Source organism: Morone saxatilis, unplaced genomic scaffold (assembly GCF_004916995.1).
Source record: "Morone saxatilis isolate NCDOM2014 unplaced genomic scaffold, NCSU_SB_2.0 Contig3, whole genome shotgun sequence".
Classification (NCBI taxonomy): Eukaryota; Metazoa; Chordata; class Actinopteri; family Moronidae; genus Morone; species Morone saxatilis.
Genome location: NW_023339873.1, coordinates 6,409,414 through 6,433,362, shown reverse-complemented (window position 1 = coordinate 6,433,362; position 23,949 = coordinate 6,409,414). Strand labels below are relative to the sequence as shown.

The window sequence follows — 23,949 nt, the reverse complement described above, 5'->3', positions numbered from 1 at the left end:
TTCACAAGGGCTGCATGTTTCTATTGCACATTTTTTTCTGCTTGCTTCCTTGTTCTTTATAAATACGTTGATTATCCGGTTGCTGATGTGTTTTTTGGAAGATAGTGATTTTTGCTCAGGGGTGCCACAGACCAACAACCCAATGTATGTACTTGCAGAGGTTTGTTGGCATGAACAGAACTGCAGCGTAAGAACCCTGCAGCAGCCCTCAGACCTCTTTCATAATTCTTCTATCTTTGCCTCAATGTCCTAGGTCCACTGCTTATGCATTTCAAGCCTGTTTAGAAACCTTTGAGTGGTTGCTCCTTGCAAAAGTCAAGTCAAAGTTGCAAGCATCACTGATTAGATCCATAATACTCCATGTCACTCATGATGCTCATAAAATAACAGGATCTAAGGTACAGGATGTGGTTAGGGTCCAGTAAAAGTGGGTATAGGCTGTACTGGAATAAGGTCTTCATCCTTAGTTCTTACTTAATAATACAAGTTTAGAAAAGAGTTGTTTTGTCCGAGAACGATGTTAATGTCAGATAGATGCTGAAAGGAAAGCTAAATGGAGAAAGAAGACAGAAGACAGAGATCAGAGTCTGCCTTCACAAAACAATATTCTATGGTTCCGGTCTGAATAAGTGTCACCAAACAACGAAAGTTACCAATGTTTATATAGAAGAAAGAATATAACAAAAAGCTGAAATCACCCATTTTAAAGCAACAATAAAGGCTTCTGTAAAAATTTATTTTTAGCATCTGTGTGGCCCACAGCAGGGTTCTGTGTCTTGGCGAGCAAGGGTACAAGATAGTGCAGTGCAGTGTAGTTATAGTGACTCGGGTTTCTCTCTGGAAGCATGCAGGGCAGTTGTCTTCTGTCTGGAGCGCACTGTGTTATAGCCAGCCCAGTGGTTACCTGCTGTCAGGAGAGTCTCCAAAATCCTGCAGCATCTCATCACATCAAAGTGGCTGTTACTGTCGCTGGCCTGAGTCAGTCTATCACCGGGTAGTCCTGACCTAGCTTGTCTGGCCTGCCATCATCTGTCATGGCTTCTGTTTTTCTGTCTTGTCCAGACATGGATTTGCATCAATGTAGTTCGGATCCAGTTCTTGAGCAATACTTGCAGAATTGCTAAAAAAGTATAGGCTATTACTTTTACTGTTATATCTGTTCTATACAGTATGTTAGATATACATGCCATCATTAAAATTATTGCTCAAACATTAGCACCATAATTTAAGTTAACAACATTTGGCAGAGGTTAATAGACCCCAGTTTAAACACCCAAGAAATCCTTTCTGTTATGCAACCACTTACTGGAAATGTCAGAAAGACTACTCATTTTTTCCACCTATCTGCTCCACTTCAGCATTAGTGGCTTTCTAAATTTGCTACAGTCCACCCTAGCATATAGAGTGATCTGTCAGTCAACGAGAAGTTTGTAATGCTCAAAACATCTGAGTCTGAGTCTGGCCCTGCCTAGCCTGTCCTCGTGCTGTTTTATGCAGCTCTTTTCCTGCTCTTCCACGGTAACACAGCCTGATCTCGGGTCACAGAGGTCACAGTATATGAGCAGACATCTGGACCGGCAAACTGGTCCCAACATCACCATAGGGAATCAAAGGAGTCAGTTTTATCGGAGTGAGAAAGAATCCAGAGTGACAGGGGGATGTCGTAGCCCCTTTTAACAGCCAGAGTAACTTTTTTCCCCTGATCCACACCACAGCCTGCTCCATAACATGGACTGTCCCAAATCCAGTAGGTTTGTGGTGCTGGTGAAACCCAACCTGGCTTGGTCCAGATCAAGCTCTGGTAGCCTGCCGTGTCACAAGCACCAAAGGTTTATCACTTCCCCTCTGCTCCCATCTTGCATCTTCTTCCCCTCGACTTTATTTTCCTATTCCTCTCTCCAGCGGCCTTTCTTTATTGGCCTCCTCCTGCCACGCTCAACACTTTTTCCTTTTAACAGTTTTGTGTTAGATTCAATCTATCAAAATTTGTATCCTTTTCTCTCTTTTTTTATGCCATTGTTTGGGGTGGGGTTCAGTTGAAATCAACATTATTACATTAAATTTATTTGGCAGACTCTTTTTGTCGAAAGCAAGTTACAATAAGTGCAAAGAAAATTAGATAGATATCATCAAAAACTCTTAATAACTATAAACTAAAAGCATGATCGGTGCTTTAGTACAAGTGCTTAGACATCAAGTGTCATACTCCTTGTTTTATACTCTTTTTATTCATTAAACACTTCTTACTCAGAGTTATTCAGCACTGTTTGACAACAATGAGTTGTCAAAACAAGCAGCCATTGGATCCAAAGGGGTCCCTTTTATTTTTACTTAAACTCTCTTACCCTGAAGCATGATTGGATGGCTGAAGTCACGATTGGCCGCATTTGCCATGTTGGACTATTTAGGTCGGAAAAGTGCTCTTAACCTCATGTACCAATGCAATGGACTTCTACCATCTTTATGATCCCGCTCATTAAAATTAATTGTCTGGCTGTAAAAAATAGATTTCTCCTTTATGTTGCCTTCTGGATTGTCTTATGCTCGTTGCATCTATCATCATCTTTCATCCTTTCCCCCTGGTGATTCAGTTCTTCTTTTTCTTCAATCATATTTTTTGTCTGTCTCCTTTGCTTTGTTAAAGCACTTGGCACTCTAGAAGGAAGGCATGAGTAGATCAGGGCTCTCACTGTAGCAACCAGTCCAAATACACAGCAACACACATAAATCAAAACGTTCATACTTGCACAATTTGAAATACTGCAGTATAATAGATAGTATGAGATAACTACCTGTTGTAGATTAGCTCATTACATCTCTATATAGGGTGTTAATTTATTTGTCAGTGTGTCTGAATAGCTATAAATGTGATTTCATATCAGCCTTATTAGACCCTAAATTTTAAAGTGAGCAAGTCATGAAAATTGGTCTGAGTGCCACTGAGGGAATACCCCTCATTTAATAGGGCATATTTTTTTAAGAGATCTCCTAAAAAGCATGGCCTGCCCCTTTTAAAAGTAAGCCCATCAAGCCTCTGCCTTTTGATCAACCCAATAACCCCCTACCCATAGGCATTTTTTTTAACACCATCATTAATGAGCCTCACCTCAACATCTCGTCTTCTCTGAGGTGACAGCCCGTCTTGTTGGTCCCTGGTTTGAGCCCATTACCACTGGGGTCTGGGAGCGGACACAGCCTTGTAAGGCCCTCAAACACTGCGGCCCTGTCCATAAAAATACAAAGAATGGGGGTCTGGCCTGCTACTCCGCCCTCATTTACCTTTTTGACTTCTTTGTGGACGCCTAGAATTTGTACTTTTATAGGCAGTGGAGGTCAGGTGGACGAGAACTTCAGGATTATTTACCCCCGAGTCCTTGTCTCGTTCACAGAAGCAGCAACCTGCCCTTGCCTTCACCCTCACCTGGGCAGCTCTGGGCCTGTAAAGCACAAACGCAGGGAGAGTGGGATATGTGCAGGAAAGGAAAGAAGGGGTACTCTTGATGAACTCACAGATCTCATCACCTCTGAGTATACTGTATCTCCACTTGCTTTTGCTGATGATTGAAGGAGATACTTAGAGCGGTGTATTTTAAAGAAGCCCCAGGGTTTTGCTAGGGTCTTCTGTCTGCAGAGTTTACGATCCGCATGGCTGACTCCAAGGCCAAGTGAATCTGCCAGAGCCATGGAAGCTATCTTGTCCTCGTCTTCAGCCAACCAGAATATCGTCACTGAGGCCTTATTAACAGAAACTAGAGCTTTTTGTCTGTTTAAATCCTCTCAAACAGGACTTACTGAAGCTTTAAGTCTTATTTTCCACCGTTGGTTGTTGTGAAAAGGGACATTAGCAGCTTCCTAGCCAGGGGCCTGACGGTTCCCCTGCTGCCACAAGTTCTTCTGGTCCTCCCTATTATCTCCCACTCCCTGGGCCTTGCTGTTTGGTCCTTGGCTTTTATGGCGGGGTAGTAGAGGGCCATGAGGAAATGAGGTGACCCCAGGGTCATGACTGGAGTCAGGGGGCTGGAACCGGACCACGGCCCTGCCAACCCTAGTCTCTTAGGGCCGGTTTGTGTCGAGGCAGGCAGAGCAAAGGAGACAGGGGGAGACTGGGGACAGGGTCCCTTCTATCCTTGACCCCAGCATCATATGCCTTTAATTAAGTCAGATTTGAATATGTTTACAAGCCCCAGTAGTCTTAAATCTTCCGGGTCTTTGCCCCCCCTCCATACCCTTTATTCCACCATACCCTCATACCTTGAGTCCTTCTTTTTCTTCTTCTCTTTAATATGGTGTCAGACATCTATTTATTATGGTGTTTTAACTGGTTTTCAGGAATGGGTTACAAGCTATTTGGGAATCCACCAAATAGGATTTGAGGGACACCCCTCTAAGATGTTAATCTGTTAGCGATATGAAAGGCCGCTCACCCCACTAAACTCCCCCTCCACTGAAACCTGGGGGCCCTTTATGGCCCCATCAGGCACCCGCATGGACGACTTACTGCTGACCTTGTGACCTGGCAGTTGAAGCCATATGAGTAGGGAATCTTTCTCTTGTCTCGTTCCCTCCTTCCCTCTGTTTCTGCCCTCAGAATTCCTTATGTTATTTACTTTTAGCAAGAAAACTATTTAAATTCCTCACATCACATTTGAACCATGCTATCATTTATTTAGTTTTTTAATTGCTCAAATTAGTGAGTCTAAAATAACTGCGTAATCTCATCAGGCCATTTAGTTTAACATATTTTTTGTTAGGGTTCAGGATCTATGTCTAAGCCATGTGGCACCATATAATGAGATCTCTTCTTATCGTCTAAATACCTGAAACTCTTTATCTCTAACAGGCACCATTTATATTCATTCTTTCACCCCCAACTGGTCTCTCATGTAAAAGATTTACACACAGCTCACCAGCCTTTATTAGCGAGGTACCAGCGTGTTTGCTATACAACAAAAAGTCCTTCGACTGGCTCCATCATATTAAAAATTTACGCGTAACTGAAGAGCTGTTACAATTGGCTTACTAGCATGTTAGTAGCTGAAAAGCTTGCTGCAAAAGGCCTGGTCCTGGGGAGTTGGGTGGCTAATTGGATCGGTTGGGTTAAATAAATGTTTGAGTTCTCCCCTGTGCTGAGGGGACCTGGTGGTGGGAGCCTCTCATCTTAGCAGAGGAGGAAATAACGGCGGATGAAAGGGCGAGGGGAGGAAAATAAGGAGGTAAATGAGCGCATTTATGATAAGATCAAATTTGTTCTAAGTGTATTTTACACACAGGTGTCACAATACACATAGTTAAGATCTGACACAGAAACACGTTTTGATGTAGAGAGCCTTTATGTAATATTTAGTGCTAAAAAGATTTAATGAGACCTTTGTCATTGCAGATTCCAGATCCAAAGGGGAACCAGTGACCCCACCAGCTACAAGAGCCTGAGGGATTGCTTCCGAACCATCTTCCGCAATGAGGGGTAGGTTACTCACAAAGTTGTTGCCAACTACAGGACAAAAAAAAAGGTCACGAATTAGGCATACAGTTTCTCCAGAGCACCAGTGATGTCAGTCTTCCTGTTTCCCATGTGCAGGGAAGGAGTAATTTCCCCTTTTTCACTCAGGTGGCAGATGGCTTAGTGTTTCAGTTGATTTTAAAATACTTTGTCTTTCAAGGGGCAATTTGCAGAAATTGAGTTGAGTCTTGAATAAGTTGTTTAAGTACAAAATATAGTTGAACAAAGAAAAAGTTTGAATCCATAGCCATCCATTTTACATGTTCAAAAAAATAAACAAACAAATAAATAGCTGTCATGATATCACAAAAGCACATCATGTAAAAACGTGCAAGAGCATTTATAAATGGACCAATATACTATACATTTATTTCACTGCTATTTGCTGCTAGTATAGCTTCCATATTAATGTATATTAAGCCTCAATGTTATCAACAATAATCTGCTGAGGAATATATGTAAGTGTGGAATATATTTATTCAAATACCACAAACGGGTATGGTGCAAGGTGGCTGGAAAGCTAAACAGTCTTACAAGTTTGGATGGTTTAAAACAGCTGGTGGGCCTGTCAGCGGCATACATAAATGTCCTGCAGCTTATTGTTCCTGATGTTGGATAAGAATGCAGCTATTATTGACATAAAACCTATTTGTAAAACCTTCCCAACTAACTAAAGACAGTCCTCCTGCCATGCTACCTCCTCCTCTGCCTGCCCTGTGACAGGACTGTGAGACAGTGCAGGTGCAGGAGAAAGTGGTTGCCACTCGCTCTGTTTACGGCGAGTCGACAGCTTTACAGCGGATATAAAGTTGATCTGCTGCGAGGTGTGAGCGAGCGCACGGTGAGAGAGACTAGCTAGTGACAGTTGGAAATCGTATGCTGGCTGTAGTTCAACAGACACGGCTATCCTGCTACAGTAGCTGTGCCCTCTTCACCCTACACACACCCACACACGCTCTCACAGCGTGAAATTTAATGCCTTTGTGCCTGCATGCTTTTCGGGTGTGTCCTTTGGGAGTAGGTCCACATGAATTTCCAGAGAACTCTCTTACACAATAAAATGGTTGCCAAATTACACACCATCCACACCATCAACTATGACAACTATTTGAATGTAGGCTCCCGTAACAAAGCTGTGGTACGTGTCAGAGAGTCCCCACAGACAGAAGATCCACTTCCTTGTCGACCAATTATCACTAACAGTATATTTTTGCTGAGGTTATAATCACTCCCCAGTAGCACATCGCGGATTGCCTCCAGGCCAAACCACTTAGTTATAACTTATACAAATACTGTTAGGCCCCACTGTTGTAGAATTATTATTAAAAATAAACATCTCCTGTCAGCTCATGGCAGGGCCGAGCTAACACCAGGCCTCACTCTCTCTATGAAGTGATGAGGGAGGAAACCTGAGCTCCCAGCTCCAACGTGGTGATTAAACTGAAGAAAGACATGGAAATGTACACATGTAGGACACTATCCTTAAGACAGTCTTAACCCTGAACTTGACAGCTATACTTATAGACTTTTTATATAGCAGCAAGATACATTTGGAATACTTCTAGTTAAGAAATGACTGTCATTGTGTGGATTATTTCTTTAAATTTTTAAATTTTTACTTTAGGTTGTTATTAAATCTGAAAATACAGCATGAAATCCTGTAGCTGTGCTCATAAGTGTGTGACAGTGTAAACTATGCTCACCAACACTTGGTTGGTGTATTGCCTTACAGGCCACGCTCCTTTTTCTGTTGCATGTGGGTGTAGCAGCATGAGCATGTGTTAAGTGTTTCCGTCTGGAGGGAAACAAAAAGACTCTATTCTCCAGCATTCTTTACCAGTGTGGTATCCAGAGACTGGGTCGGGACCCAGAGCACGGCCACAGTATTATTAAAAGGGTCCATGCATTACAGCAGAGCGTGTTGGCCTGCGTACAGTAGATGAATGACTAATGCCCAGAACTAGTGCAGCCTTGAGGGGGAGTGGGGGGTTGACTCCAGCTGGGACCACCCATGCAAAAAATATCTAAATTCATGCAAGTGTGAAGACGTTCAGATAAGCGTGTCCACCAGATTACATATGGATATTTCTTTTTTGGTGAAACAGGCATGCTTTGTATGAAGTGACAATCATGTTAAAGGAATAGTTAAAGTTTTTTGGGAAACATGAGTGACATGTTGTTTATTCCCCTCAGTTTTTGAACAGATCAAAAAGGAACGTGTGCTTCAGAGCTGCTCATAGGTGGATATTGTTACCACTGGAAAAGGCTAGCTGTTTCTCTTCATATCCAGTCTTTGTGATAAGCTAAGCTAACTGGCTGTTGGCGGTAGCTTCCAGCTGTTGGTGGAAGCTTCATGCTTATAGTACAGACATGAGTGTTGATTGCCTCATCTAACTCTCAGTAATTGGATAAGCATATTTTACAAAAGTCAAAATATTCCTCAAGTGTTTTCTCCCTCTATAAATGTGTTTGTTCGAGTACAATTCTTTATAAAATATGGTTCCCAGGAGTAAAGATTGATTTACTTTAGTGCGCAGTTATTCTTTCCATATTTAGGAATAAATAAAGCATTTTGAAATGTCATAATTCACTATTTTATCTTATGAATTGCACGAAAATTCACAGAAATGTTGAACCTATAGGTTTATCATGTTATAGCAGGGAAGAACTTATCCTCCAGTAATCAATTATCAGTAACCTACCTCCAATATCCCTGCTTCCAACTCCATAAATATGACATTTAATCATATTTTTACTTCACTATGCTTACTTTAGATGTAAATTAATCATTTCTACCTCATGGTGTACATGATACACAAATTAGAGAAATGTTTTATTTGTGCTTCTGGTAATTGTGTTTTATTGACCCTGTAAGTAACAATGTCAAGGTTACAGTAGACACTGGGAAAGTGAAAATATTTGCAGATGAAGCATGCTGGTTGTTTACATGTAAAAATGTTCCCTGGGGCAGCTCATATTTCCCATGGATTTCCTTACAGCAGTTCTGTGAAAATGGAATCAAGTCTGCTGCCGACAATGATTGTAACTGAGAGCTGTTGTTGTTGTTGTTGTTTTTTATGCAAATAATCTGTTATTTATGCACGCATTTCTACCGTAAAGAAGTCAGAATTTATGGATATTATTGTCCAGATTGTTTAATTGGTTGTAACTGCATAGATCTGTCAGTGTTACACACCTCTCCAGATGGATGGAGGCTGTTAAAAATGGAAAGGTTTATAAAGAACAATTCATAGACACCAAACACCATCTCTACCGAGACACACCCACACAACACCAAAACAACAACCACCAAAACCACACAAAACAACCACACACAACAACCATATCCATTTGCCCCCCCCCCCCTTTTCCCTCGCTCTGTCAGGAGGCCATTTGTTTAGGAAAGCCAAAAAGGGACTTAGTGTGTACTTTACATTGGAAATCAAATTAGGATTCAAATGATGGCCACTCACTAGAGGCCATATTTGTTCTGTAACAAATTTCACTCCTCCTTCATCACCTGGTGGCTCCCCAGCCTGACCACACCCGGGAAGTCTGTGGCCACCATTTGCATGGACAAAAAGAGGACAGGGAAGGGTCTTCCATCTGACTGAAATAACTTGTTTACGAGGGATTAATTACTGGCTTCAAAGAGGGATTTCCTCGGCCATAATCCCCGGAGCATTATTATAATGATGGCTTGATTCACAGAGCCAGCACCACGTGAGTAACTTCAGGTGTTGATGAACTAGGTTGGCTCTGTCACCTGATGACAAGTGTTTGGATAGATTAGTTCACTGCTGTTTTTGGAAGGCATCCTTGCTGCTGTTTTAGTGCAAGTGTATTGACCTGTGTTTCTCAAGTTATATTCCATGGAAATGTGTGCCAGCAGCAAAACTATTTACACTTGGATCCAATCAACCAAGTTCATCTCTGTTGACTTGTAGAGAATGTTGCCACAACAAAGCTGGTGCCGCTGTTCACAGGATACTGTCGGTCACGCCATGTTGTCCTCTTTGTCCACAGACCTGTGTTTAGTATTAATATGCCCTCCCTTGTACTTTCCTGTAACCTGCAAGCAGCTAAGTGGAAGGGGATATCCTCTCTATAATGATCCTGTACACGTTTACAGATAACTTGTGCAATTTTTTCCACTTGCATCGTTTCAAGCAGGTGATATTATATATTTTCTAATGAAAAATGTCAGCCCATCTCTCAGTTCTCTCTGACTCCCCCACCTTGTCTGTAGCTCTCAGGCCCAAGTCCCTTCATTCCTAGTAAAGATATGCATCTTTAAAACAGGTAATGGATATATATTTTTAAATCTTTTCTACTACTTTTCTAAATCATTTCCTGCTTTTTCTTTTTTAGCACACATTACTCAAAGTTGAGTAAATAGTGCATTTGTTGGGGACTATTTTTAGCTGCAAATTTGCTGCTCTCATGAGTATTTACAGCAGAAGGGTGGTGTATGTGGGATTCCAAATAAACTTCAGTGCCGATGTTCATCAGAATGAAGGAACACCCAATGCAACAAGGTGGCTCATTGTAAATAGTTTTTGGACAACAATGGAGCTCTATGGCACAGAGGAATGAGACATATCAGGCTTGGGCTACACATTGAATACTTAATAGTAGATCAGTTCGTTAACATTTTTGGTCTTGTCATGGGATCTGTTGACAGTTAGAAAAAACATGATTATCTGACCTTATCCTTGTATCTGACCAAAGTCCTAAACTCTAACAAGGGTATCCTTTGGTTGTGAACGCATTACATAATTAGCATTTTCCATGACCAGAATATTTTCTCTCTGGTTAAGGAACAAGGAAGTTGAAAAGGCTTTGGGCAGCTGGTAAATGTCAACATTTTGGTAGTTGTTGTTGGCATGTTTTTTAGGTCCCTGAGCTCTGCAAGATATAAATTGACTCTTTGTTGTAGGGATGCGCCTTATCGGGTATCAGGGTCCAATACTTTGCTCTTGTAATGTAACCTGTCGTTAGTTGAGCAGGTAGGTGGAGGAGGAGCAATGTCGGCAGTTTGGAGATATCTTAAGCAACTTTCACAAACAACATCAGCAACATTTAATTTGTTACAGAACTGTAATAGTATTATTAAGTATTCATATCGGTACTCTGCATCAGCAAGTACCAAAACGTAAGGATGTGTACTTTATATGTGGTTTGAAAAAAAGTGGTGCATCGCTGCATCCCTACCTGTGAATCACTGTTAGACATATTCCCATTGGTTGCTTGGTTGCTTGGTTGGTAATCATTTATACAAAAGCAGGAGGGTGGAGATTAATTGACCCCTTGAACGTCTTTATTATTCTTACAAAATGTAAGAAGATGACTGTGTGTTTACTGTTGCCCTCGTTTAAAGATTTAGACCTGTTGTACCTGTTTCACTTGGAGGCAGTCCCCTTAAAACAACATTTAAGAATGAGAGCAGAGGAAAAGTGGTTTGCTGTTGAAAGTGGCAGTTTATCTTTACAACAGTGAATGACTCAATAGTGTCTGATGCTTCAGGTGTGCCCTGATTCACACAAGGCGCCTAAACCACAGACACTACTATTGTCATAGATAAGTGGGGTTTGAGAAGGAAGTTGTGACAAAAAGTTTATAGAGAAAATATTTTGAAAGTACCTGTAAAATTTTATTTGATTGACAACGTGCCTGACATTATATGCCAGGTTCAAACAAATGAACTGTTCCACTCATGTTTTCACTAAACTGAAGAGTGGGGGAAATGCATATGTATGCACTTCTGAATGTATACGAAACACGCTTTGTGCCCTCTAGGCAAAACAGAAAACCTACTACTATCTTCTTACATGTAGACATCAAAGACTGTTAAGGCTTTTTTTCTATGTGAAATATTCTTTCCTATAGATGAAATGTAGCATTAAAATATTTCAGTTTTGGATTTGATACATAATCTCAAATCGGTAGGATATATCCTGACGCTTCAGGATTCTGAAAATATTCAAGGAACATCATTAAGCTGTTTGTGTTAAAAATGATTTTACATAAAACTTACAATCTAACTACCAGACTGTCCATTTACTCTGTAAATATACTCCATAAAATGGCTTGCTTACAAAATACAGTCTGTGTAAAATGTAGGCATATGTCTTTATATACATAACTCACTGTATCATTTTATTATTTTTCCTGCCTCAAAGTAGGTTTTAAATCATGGCTGGACGTATGATTGAGCAAAGGCAAACTACCAAATTGACTAAAATTATACAGCTACCGTCTTTTGAAACATCCAGTATATCAAACACTGAAATAAACTCTTAAATCATCTCCTCCACAGATTCCTGGAGAACTTGTATGCCAGGGTTTGTGGTTTCAGGATATATCTTGGTAGTTATGTTGCCAAACAGCAGCAATATACTTTCTGTTTCCATTTTGTGAGCTTGGTATTAGTCCTGCAGTCTATATTCTGTATTGTTCGAGGTTTGATTCCTGTATTAACCGTACGTCCTTGTAAAAGTGCCAGGTCCATACCGAGATGTTGGCAAATTTAAACTCCATAAAGGGTAAACCCACTTGTTTGTTTTTGAAGGAGCTTTGTCATGTCTGAGATAATTACCCTCATCATGTCAGTTATCTCAGCTTGGGAGACAACACATTTATAACAGAAAGCTTGCATTACAAGCTGAAGGTGTGGAGACATGGGTGTTTGCCTGGTAGGGAGGGCCTAAAACAATTCTGTCTGTTGCATTATGGGAGATGTAAGGTTCAGCTTCTTTGATTTCGACCATTATATTCTGGAGTGACTCCAACTCTCGAATACTAACAATTGTGGTGAATTTTCATCAAATACAACAGATTGTTTGACATAAGTTCCAGGCAGCCATTGGCTTCCATCAAATGATGAAAATCAATGAGCAGACATTTGACACTTCTTTAAGTTTTGTATTTGATTGTGAAATCAAGTCTGCATTACTTTTTGTTGATATAAAACCAAAACTACTCTCAGTTGCCAATTTATTAGGCCCATCTACCTAATGTAGTCTGTGCTGTTCTGGTTTTGTTGAAAGTATTTTAGAGACATATTGATTGAACTCAACGGTCATTTTAGAGGCTGTAGTGTGTGGTGCTGTTGAACTGTATTTCATGATACAGAGTGGTGTTCCTTTTTAGCCTCACTGATATAAATCGAATGGACAAACTATTAGAAACACGTGTCAGTATTATGCAATACAGTTCAGCAGCACAAAAACTGAACTGAACAACCTTCAGAAAGCAGAATTTATTGCAGGGATATGGTATTAGACTCCATGCATACAGTATGGTACCTAATAAATGGGCAGCTGTTCTGTATGGATATAATGTTTTGTAGTTTGGCTGAAAGTGTAAGAGTAACCTGAAAAGACTATACAACATGAGTTCACATTTACAAAAATAAATGCAGACTTGAGGTTCACTGTTTATATGTACATGACTTTGGATAAAAGTCCCAAAAAAGTGACAAATGAATAAACGGATATAAATGTAAACTAATGGTTGCCTCCAACGACAAGTTAAATCCAGTCAGATATCAACACTAACACTAGCATGGTTTTCAAAATGGTGTTAGCTGTTAAATATATTGCACATGATTGTAATAAATGGGATTAGATATGCAAAACTAGTGGTATGGTTCTGTAAGGCCTAATTTCTAAATCATATGACTCCTTTGGGACTGCAACTAACGATTATGTTCTTAGTTAATATTTGATTAATCTGCTTTTCAACCAACAGTCCCCAAAGCCCAAATATTCAGTTTACTATCACAAATCACAAAGAAAAGCAGCAAACCTTCTCAACTGAGAATTAGAACTGGGTAATGTTTGGCATTTTACTTAAAAATGACTTAAATCATTAATCAAGTAATGAAATATTCCACTGATTGTTTCAGCTCTTGTCAACATCCTGTTTGAAGTCCTAAATAACAGTCTTCAAATAAACTGTTATATTCTGTTTCTTTTTCCACAGAGTGTTTGGCTTCTACAAGGGAATCCTGCCTCCGATTCTGGCAGAGACACCAAAGCGAGCAGTGAAGGTGAGATCAAGGATGTGCATGTTGGTTAATAGAAAACCGCAAAGCTTCTTGCGCTATGATGCAACGCTTGGGCTCTGGTTTCACCATGAACTGCTCTACTGCCATATGAAAACACTCCAACCGCAGTTGCTCTAACATGGTACACACATGTTGATTAAACACATGACGCCCTCCGCCATGTCTGTCTCCTCAGCCACTCCTATTTGTTCTGTTGGCCTACCAAATATTGACTTACAAGCAATTACAGCAAGCCTTCCCCTGAGCCCCATCTTTTGATATTTGTTTGTAGGAAGGCTTAGCATCTCTCGCTTCACTCTAACGTATAATGGGGTGATGTGGGGGAGGCGCAGACGGGGCCTGATGCCTGGCATGGAGCTCCTCTATAATGAGATGTTGGAGACAAGGATGTGTGAACTTTAGAAATAAGCACTCACACTGAGAAGATGGGGTAATCGCTCACACAGCGAACAAAGCTGGCTGATGGTGAGAAATGTCTGGAGTGAAGAATTAAAGCAAATTAAAGCTCCGATTAAAACGCCTCGGCTGGTGTTTTGCCCTTTGTTCAGATAAACAAATCAGTGGATGTTTCTCCTTTTTGAGAGTATGCAATAAATAGTTCTCTTTCCACTGAGATTGTCGTCCAAAAGTACAGTGTAATGTTTTCATGCGCTGCTTGAGTTGATGCAATACTCCCCCAAGTTCTCTTTCCTCCAGCGTGTTTTTAAGTTAGTTGCTTTTAATAGTGTACGTCGTTTGATATGTGGGTCTGTATGTGTGTAGAGATGTCAGTTTATGAGTGCACTGTGTCTTTCCGACTGCTCATTTATCCTGATCTTTCCTCTGCAGTTTTTCACCTTTGAGCAATACAAGAAGTTGCTGGGTTTGACCCCTTTGTCTCCTGGTGTGGTGAGTCTTACACACAGAAACACCTGAATACACTCTCACCGGAAAAATGAATAAACAAACACATGCACACACAGGACCAGGAAGCGCGTTACACCCAGAGTCAAAAACCAACATTTCAGCTCACCTGTCAAACACTGGTAAAAGACAAATGCCAAGAATAATATTACCAGCTACATATATTTATGCAAATGACCCTGTCAATGCAGAGTTACGAATGTACTGTTTTCTGTGCTGTTTCATGTGCAAATACAGGTAATGCATGAGTACACTATTTATCTATTACACATTTTACATTTTTGTCTTTTTATTTTATTTATGCAGCTATTCACCTGCTAACCGTGACTATAGCATATTGTTTCTACTATTGTTAGCCTAAAAAAAACATTCACTGAGTTGTGTTGATGCTTTTGTGAGAGTTTACTATTGTGGCAAATGCAAAATTGTTATAATGGCAGCTTTACTGCCTAAACAGAAGGTCAAGTGAGGGATTAAGTGAAGAGAGCCTGCACCAACACTTTTGTTTAGTGTTAAGCACATTTGAAAGCATCCCTGATGACTAACTAACACATTCAAATGCCGGATGTATCTAAGATGGTTTAATAAAGGTAACAGACCGTGAAACAACTTGAACAACTGAGTCAAATTTAGCATGCCTTGCATAGTTTTCTAAAAATAAAATACCATGCCTGTCAAACCAAATGACAGTAAATCACATGACATACTGAGTAAGCTTATGCTGTAAGGTTGTAATTTGATTACAAATTTAAATGTGATTTTGAACCAGGTTTCCTTACTTCTTAAACAGAACCTGAAAGTTTCTCTCAGATTTAAGAATTTGATGGCATTTAAAAAGACAGCTCTGTTGTGTGAATGGGTGTGTTGGAACTCGTGGAGATCTGCTGATCATCAGCTGATCAGGCTGGTGCTAATGACTTGAACCGACATTATATGAGCTTTATTCCAGGCAACAGAGCGACCAGAGGAAATGTTTGGTTTCCACTACTTTGTGTAAAGCCAGTGTAGCTGGCAGCTTGTCAGGAGCCATTTTTATTACAGAGGCATTGTTGTTGTTTTTTAATTGGCTCCAGTTGTGATCAAATGTAAAGTCATTTGCATTTGCAGTTGAAAATATAAAAACAATGACTTTATTAACTGCAGGTAAGACATTCAAATGTAATCCTCTTAAAACATCACAAGCTAATACAAATAAAATGTTTGCTGGTGCAGTCCCTACTCTAAGTATCGGGACAGTTTTTCTTTGGATCTTTATTCCATTACACTGGATTTCAAATTAAATAAAGTGCAGGCTTAAAGTTGGGAAGACACTGTGCGTTTTTATTAATTTTGTCCATTTTATATTGGCTTTTCTGCACAGCCACAACTTGCAACTTTTATGCTCACGACCTGTAACTAAGCTCACACTGAACATAAGCATGGGATACCATGTTGGTTTTGTGATGACCGTGTCCTCAACACTGTTGACAAAAAGGGAGAAAGTCAACATTACTTTGTACAATTCTACTACGAATGTAGTATCTTAAGTGGGATCTTTTGACAGCAGCCATATGGGATAGTGGTACCGTAAACACAAACACAAAATTTCCACATTCCAGAAATCCAACCAATCATCCAGGAGCCAGATCGTTGATCATTCACACAATAGAACCGGATGTTGTGAGCCCCCTCAAACTGGTCGGACAACGTCCAGTCTGGCTAGTGTTCAACTTGATTATAAATTTAATTGAGGGCAACCCGTTCAAGTTTAAAATCAGGCTTGATCAGTATTGTGTCCGCCTGGTTTTTATTAAGGGTCTTTACTTCTACATCAGATGAACTGTATAAAAATCAAAAAAAAAAATTATAAAATGTGATTTTATCTATGAATTATAGAGCTTTTTTATGCAGCACCCAAGGTAAAATGGTGTAATTCCTATCAAAGAAGACGTGAAGGGGGCGCTCCAGTAGCTCAGACAGACTCTACTGTTTGCTTGGTGGTTTTTAGTTCTGTAGACTGGTTACACCACAGGCCATGAATATACAAGTGGTTTCATCCTTCTCAACTAATCTGCTTTCTGTTATATTGAGTCAGAGTTTTAAGCGAGACAGATTTGCGTTTCTGGGGTGCGGTCACCATACATCACCTATTCAGGTGGCAGCCAAGTGTCAGGCGTGATGGATGGTTTACCTGTAACGCAGCATGGAGGCCGCCCCGTCACAACGCATATCATCGTCTTGTTTTCACAGCCATTGGTGGAGAAATGTTTACCTGTCCCATCCATCATGCTCTCCTCCCCCTTCTCCTCCACCTCCTTCTCTATCTCTTCATCTTCCTCTTCCTCAAGTGCCTCAAACCCCATTTCCCCCCAGAGGCCCTCGTGTATCAAGTACTGTAATCACATCAGATCATTAGTGCGAGTGAATTACAGATTGGTTCTGAATGGCTCTCTCTCTCTCTCCTATTCAGTGTGGCACAGCTGAATGCCTTCACTCTGATTAATGAGGACACACACAGTAATAATACAAATAAGGAATTAAACCGTAGCAGGCTGGCTGTGTAAACATCGCAAGGCATGTCTGAGAGGATGGGTCCCGGGGCTCTGACAGCAGGATAAAGAGGCAGGAAGAGTAATGAGCTATAGACACGTTCTTGACATGTTCCCATTACGCTTCTCTGTGAGCATGCATGCACGCACACTTGCATGCAAACATATACAGCCACAAATACATGTCAGGGATATACATTTCGCATCAGGTGACACAAACTGAATTAAAGTGCTTTGGTTGTTGGAAAATAATAATTATATGTATTTTTGACTTCCATAATTTACATTTTCTGCCTTTCTAATGACAGTTTGCTCACATTCCTTTCCTTTCTCCTTTCGTTCACCTTTCTTCCTTTTCGAACATTTGTCAAACGACAACAATGAAGGACGTCACAGAAATAAATTTCCATTTTAGACGAGACAAAAAGACTCGGGGAACGAGTTTCTGAAAAGGAAACTGCGATTTGGCAACTTCGTGTAGCCTGTTGACAGTCTTCCTCTTTCTCTGCATCAGTTTTTCTATTCTGCTGTCTCTAAGCAAAGATTATCTAAACATTCTCACTCCTAAATTATGTCCATCTCTCCTCCAGGCGCTGTCTGTAGCCGGGCTTGGCTCAGGCTTGACTGAAGCTGTTGTCGTCAATCCATTCGAAGTGGTGAAAGTCAGTCTCCAGGCCAACAGAGATTCCTTCACAGAGGTTGATATAAATAAAAAATTGTCTTAACTTGTAACATGTTGGTCATTTGCACTTTAGTCTAGCAGTCCTTTTTTGTCAGCATTTTACATGTCTTTCTTTTAAATTCACTGTCTAATACAGCAACCCTCCACATTCGCTCAAGCAAGACGCATAATTAATTCAGGTGGATTTGGACTGAAGGGCCTGAATAAAGGATTAACGTCAACACTGGGACGCCATGGAGTTTTCAACATGATCTACTTTGGCTTCTACTTCAATGTCAAGGATGCTATTCCTACCTGCGCGGTAATATGCCAGTCAAAATCTATGATCACACTCCTTCCTTCAGTTCTGTTTTGTTTTTTTGCTGACAAATGCAAACCCAAGCCAGGTGACCGGTGTTAGTAATCTTGACTACACCTAATTTTTGCTAGCTTCAGGCTATATGATACGCACGTGTCTCAGCCACCTTGCCAGTGGGGAAGTGTCTGACAGTATGATTAGTTAGCCTGCCTGCCATGGCAAGGAGGAAGCAAAAATCAGAGAGGAGCTGTAAGATCAGCCTCGCTAATACCTCGTCTGTTTGCTCCTCATAACATCCTCAAAGTTTCAGATTACACATCCGGCAGAGCCTGATGGCCCAAACAAAAGTTAATTTTGTTTAATGGAAACGTTACCATACGCCGGTTCCACATGTACAAACTGGGAGCATTAGATTAACCCCAATGAACTAATTGGAAACAGACAACGATACTATTTTCAAGAGAAGGTTACAGTGGGAGCCCAAGCTCTGCTATATTTTCAACATTTTTCCAGTGACGCATGGTGTACAGAGAACCAAGTGGTCATCCTCTGAATGATAATTATGTGGCTAGATGACCCAAATAGCTCTCTTCTTAGATTGTGGCCGTCGCTTTTGGGAACGATCCATCGGTATGTACATTGATGGAATGATGTTGTTTGTGAGAGGCTAACGATGGCTATTGTTGAGGCAGAAAAGGGTAAATATTGTGGCCTCCGACAGCTCACAAGCTGAGAACGTAGTGGCGTTTCTCCAAAGCTCTTTTGTCAGCAACATGAGCAATGAGCCTGTAACTCAAACATGGCCATAGTCAAATTGAGCCGGCCGAGCTCAGGCTTCTCTCATATCACCGTTTTAATAGTACAGAGGAGGCAGATAGCACACTGCCATCATTCAAAAGTGAATGTGTGAGGAGATGTTTGCTTAAGGCTGTTAGGAAGTGGGTTGATGGGTGTACTTAGGCCGCGGGTATGTTACCCCCTTCTCCACATCCCACTTGAAAAAAACAGAAGAAGTGGGATTAGCTGTTGATTTACCTCGGCTCTCAGGGTGTCCAGCCGCTTGAGAAAGGCCTGGACCAGAGAGGCTGCTGTCATTTGTAAAAATATCCCGGCCAATTAGCTGTCAGAGCTCTCTGAGTCTGGGCTTCTCTGGTACAGTAATACCCCTGTGCCGAGTCACAGCCCAATTACCCAAATTGTCCCCATATGCCTCCCCAGTCTGCCTGCATGCACCCTGTTTATAAATCCTCTGTCTTGGCTCCCCAAAGAACATGTGCTTCTGTTCAGCCAATCAGAATGCCGCACCACAGTCAGGAAGCACTAATCTGCCCCCCGCTACCATAAAATGATCAGGGCTTTCATGCCAGCTTTGCAATCATATGCACAAGCCCCTTCATGCTCTCCCTCACTATTGCTCATATATACACACACACACAATGTCTCAACATTTATTTTGTTAACTCTGTGACACCACTTTCTCTATTTTATTTGCTACTTGTGTTTTATGCCATCATATTTAAGACCTGGTGCCCACTCACTAGAAATGTTGCCAGTAAAATGACGCTCGTTTTTTAAATCATCTTCTTCTTCACCAGGATCCTACCCTTGAGTTCATGAGGAAGTTTACTATCGGCCTAGTGTCCGGGACCATCTCCTCCTGTGTGAACATTCCCTTTGACGTAGCCAAGAGCCGCATCCAAGGCCCCCAACCCGTGCCCGGAGAGATCAAGTACCGCACCTGCTTCCAGACAATGGCATTGGTGTACCGGGAGGAGGGGTACGTACAAAGGGAGGGATAAGTAGAGGATCTTCCGAGCAAAATTTCAAGCACTGTCACTGCTGCTTCCAAGAATTAATGAGGCACTTTGTCTGCTTGATAGTTGGTTATCTTCCAAACTGGCTGTCAGAAAAGACAAATGTACCAGCTGCAGCTACAAGTTAGCAGGGTTTGATTGTGTGGTGTGAGTTTCCTACAATAACTACAAGGGAAGAGCATGAATAGCTTGATGCAAAGCTGTGATCTGATGAATGGAAACCAAATAGTGACGTTACATTCTGGGCTGTATTCCCCTCGTGTGTGATCATGCATTTCTGCAGTCTGTCAGTAGTACAGTAAATGTTAACATATTTTCAAGCCTCGGAGAATGACAGCTCTAAATGGAAGCTTCAAGGAAAGATGTATGTTATGTTAGCAATTGCCCTAGGCTTTCCACTTTCCCCCATGCAGTTCCACTAGACAAGGGCCAGCGAGATGTTTGTAGTTAGTGGACACAGGAGCCTTGGGGGCTGCTGCAGGAACGGCACTGAAACGTTGTCGTCGCAGGGGTGCATGCAGGGTGCCCCCTCCGCCACATCCAGTCCCCTGCTCTAACACAACACAGTCCCAGCTAATTAGTGGTCCCTATGGGAGACGTCGTTAAGCAGACCCTAACGAGCCGCGCGGCGCTCCACGGGTCAATCTAATCAGACAGAGGGCCAGGGAGGAAGTGGGTCGAGCCTTATTAACGCCATCAGTGGCGGGGGTAGGGAGCGGGACAGGGAGCACGAGGCGGAGGCAGGCAGCCACTGATCACCTTGAATGCATTAAGGGGCAGATCTTCGCCTCCACTGGCCGTTAGACCTCAACTATGTACCTGACAGGGCGAGAGACAGGCAGGGTAGCAGACAGACAGCCAGGCAAGAACACACTCCTATACACACATACTAAAGGCATGCATGGATAAAAACTGAAATCTTAACATTTTAATTTTCTCAACACACTTTTAATTTTAACTGTGGTATTTTGTATTTGTACATTATTAACATCCTTTTTTTTCTATAGGTACTTGGCTCTATACAAGGGCTTGGTGCCCAAGATAATGAGGCTTGGACCAGGTAACAATAAAAAGTTCTTTACACTGATAATAAAAATTTACTTATAATCACAAGATGTAAACAGATGTAAAAGGTTTTCCTTGAACTAGATATAGCTTTTGTTTTAATAATAAGTTTTGAGCTTGACATTTTTTTTATGCCCACAAACTATTAAATTACTAACCTAAACAGAACTTCCCAAACCAATTATGAGTGTTTCCACTGAACTGAGACAGGAACGAGCACTACTTCCCTATCAGATATATTAGATCATACTGTTTTTCCACTGTGTGCTTAGTAACAAAAATGTCAAATCCGTGTTTACATTAGTTTTTCTGACATCTATGCAGTGTTTGAATGGAAGCATTGTGAGCTAGAGTCACTGTCCACCCCACTAATCTCCTAATTTGCCTAGCCATGTAATGTCTATCTAGAATATAATATATATTCTCAGCGCATGCTGCCGATTCAAGAGCAGGAAAATACGAGGTGATTGACTGTGGCTCTGTCCTCTGTCTCCTGTTCGGGTACAGGTGGAGCAGTGATGCTGCTGGTCTATGAATATGTGTCTGGATGGCTACAGAGGAACTGGTAACAAAAAAAAAAAATTCACCAGAGAAACCCACAAGATTGCCTTATGGATTGTGCCTCATTGCCAATTTTGTTAACTGAGTGACTGTAGTAACGTCAGACCAAATTCATTTGCTTTTTTACCTTGAATATGTAATTCTGCTCTGCAAAATACCAAATCAGCATTACAATATATGTCCGAATGCAGATTTCTGTAGCAACTATATCTTCATCTAAGTCAGTTTCTCAGGAATTAAAAATAGCTGAAATATTTGCAAACTGACAAATACATTTCAAATAGAAAACAGTTTTTTTAACAGTTAAACAGTAGGTTTTAAAGGTCCTGAAATCCCTTTTTATCAATCAACTTCTTACTATGAACAATGGAGTCATATATAAATTCAATGAAATCATTTCCTGCCACATTATGAACAGTTTTGGTTATTTCACTATGAGAGATTTATGTATTTTGTGCAGGTTTTTTTCTGTGCTCTTCAAGCGGGTGATGCTCAGCTGGGGGGGAAAGGTGATGTCACGCATGTCTGTGCACCAATCAGAGTTGAGGGAAATTTGAATTTGATGACAGTTGTGGGATTTGTTTGCTTATGTCATCCAAATCTGAGCAAACAACACCTACACAATCCTCACAAATTATGTTTTTTATAGGTTTTCAGAGATAAACTCAAAGAAATAAGAGTGTTTATTTTTCATGAAGTAGCTTATTTAGTCAATTAATACTTAATGTTATAGGGAAATGCTTAATATTTGACGTTTTCAGGGGCTTTAATGTTCAAATGAAATAAAACAGGGGTAAATGGAGTGAAAGCATGTTTACATGACAGTCACAAAAAGACTCAACTCTAGTCCCATCAGTATATAGCCGCACAGTACACGTTGTATGATGAAACAATGAGATGAGTCTCACTTCCTTAGACCAACCTCACCTCACCTCTGCTGGACTCGAGAGGATCATCCGTCTCTATCAACCATCAATAGTATCTTAATATAAACTGCTCTTTAAGGAACAGCTTGTGAATTCAGCTGCAGTGTAGAGCAGTGTCTATACGCACACATATGTACTGTTTGTTTCTACACATCCTTTTATACAACAGTGCAAACATGATCACAAATACACCACAATCACACCCATAGTACTGAGCCTTACTGTATATTTCAAACAAACCAAACAGCTGCAACAGTTCTCAATGATTTCTTTATACACTGATACTGTTAAGGCCTATTGCAGAATATTTTTTTCATGACTAACTAGTATGAAATCTTTGTTTCCAGCTTTTTTTGGTAAGAAACTGTATTAGTTAATCTCAATTTTAAATAAAAAGCATTTGTGAAGTTGCTCACATGTATTGGTAACAAATAAAAAGGAATTAAACTCCTCACTTGGTTCCTCCCTCTGTGCGAGCGTGTGTGTGTGTGTGTGTGTATTGGGTTTAGCACTCGTGTGTCCTGTAACTGTAAGTTTGTGTTGTTGCGTGTTTGTCTTCTCTGGAAACGTTTCAGCTTGGCGTTGATATAAGTGTATCGGCTTCCTTCAGTTTACCACTTCTTCACCCTCCTCCTCATCTTTCCCCAGTCAGAGCTCTTTGTTGTTTGAGAACCTGTCAGCCGTAGAAGTTGTGTGAGCCAACCGAGTATCCGTCTTTTCTCTCTCGATGGTGGGGCAGTCGATGCCTGAGCATAGCTTTAGTGCAAGCTAAAACAACAAGCTCAAGAAATGCAAATGTGGCTCCAGGAATGGGGGGGTTACCGCACACATTCTCAGCCTCTGCCAGTCTATCTCTTACACAAATATGCACACTCACACGCATGCAAAAACACACACCTGTTGCACAGCCTTAGGGGTAGTGGCTGCTCTGTAGTATACTCATCTTAACCTCATCTGGCAGTAGCTTATACTGAGCCACGTTGGCATTTGACAGTCATCATTAATGTGGGAGTCTCTCTCTGCCAAAATGGAACGGCTCCTGGTTTTTTGCCCAGGGGCCTGTGGTGATAGACTAACAACTGCGGCTTGCAGACTGATGGAATTGTAAGCGCTTAACCTGTCCTTTTTGTAATGGAGTGCTGAATGCATATGTTTGTTTCAGACTTGACAACTTGTAACATGTGCAGCGTGTATTGCTGGTAGCTAAGCAACAGAGCCAACCTTCACCTGAATTCCCCACACACCGCACTGATCATAAATCTTCAGTGGCAAAGTCCCCTTCTGCTCATTTTCCTCACACCCTATCCATGTATGTTCCTCATCCTCACCTGTAACATTTCAATTCAGTGGCTCCACTTTTTGACAGGCCTGCAATTTGGACATGGCTTTACTTGTCTGTCCCAATGCAGACGCGGTTAATGATTAATAGAAATTCAAATGTGCAGGATTTACGCTACATGCGAAAAAGCAGTGATTCATGTCAGTGTGATGGAACACGGGAGCCACATGCGTACATACCAAAGACGCAAAACCAGACATGTTGTGATTTTCCAAGCACAGTTGATTTTTCTCTTTTTAAGAGGTTTTACTCACCTGTCTGC

At 41.1% G+C, this 23,949-nt stretch overlaps 1 protein-coding gene across 1 annotated transcript in view; it reads left to right on the top strand.

Annotated features, from left to right (window-relative positions):
- slc25a21 (solute carrier family 25 member 21) overlaps positions 1 to 22,802 on the top strand; it is a 94,921-nt gene extending 72,119 nt beyond the window's left edge. Inside the window, exons 4-11 of the mRNA XM_035674672.1 lie at positions 5,381 to 5,464; positions 13,487 to 13,553; positions 14,400 to 14,459; positions 17,593 to 17,700; positions 17,821 to 17,985; positions 19,578 to 19,759; positions 20,804 to 20,856; positions 21,369 to 22,802. Coding sequence (XP_035530565.1) covers positions 5,381 to 5,464; positions 13,487 to 13,553; positions 14,400 to 14,459; positions 17,593 to 17,700; positions 17,821 to 17,985; positions 19,578 to 19,759; positions 20,804 to 20,856; positions 21,369 to 21,430 — 781 coding nt within the window. The 3' untranslated portion in view covers positions 21,431 to 22,802. The remainder of the gene's footprint in view (positions 1 to 5,380; positions 5,465 to 13,486; positions 13,554 to 14,399; positions 14,460 to 17,592; positions 17,701 to 17,820; positions 17,986 to 19,577; positions 19,760 to 20,803; positions 20,857 to 21,368) is intronic.
- Positions 22,803 to 23,949: the final 1,147 nt, after the last annotated feature.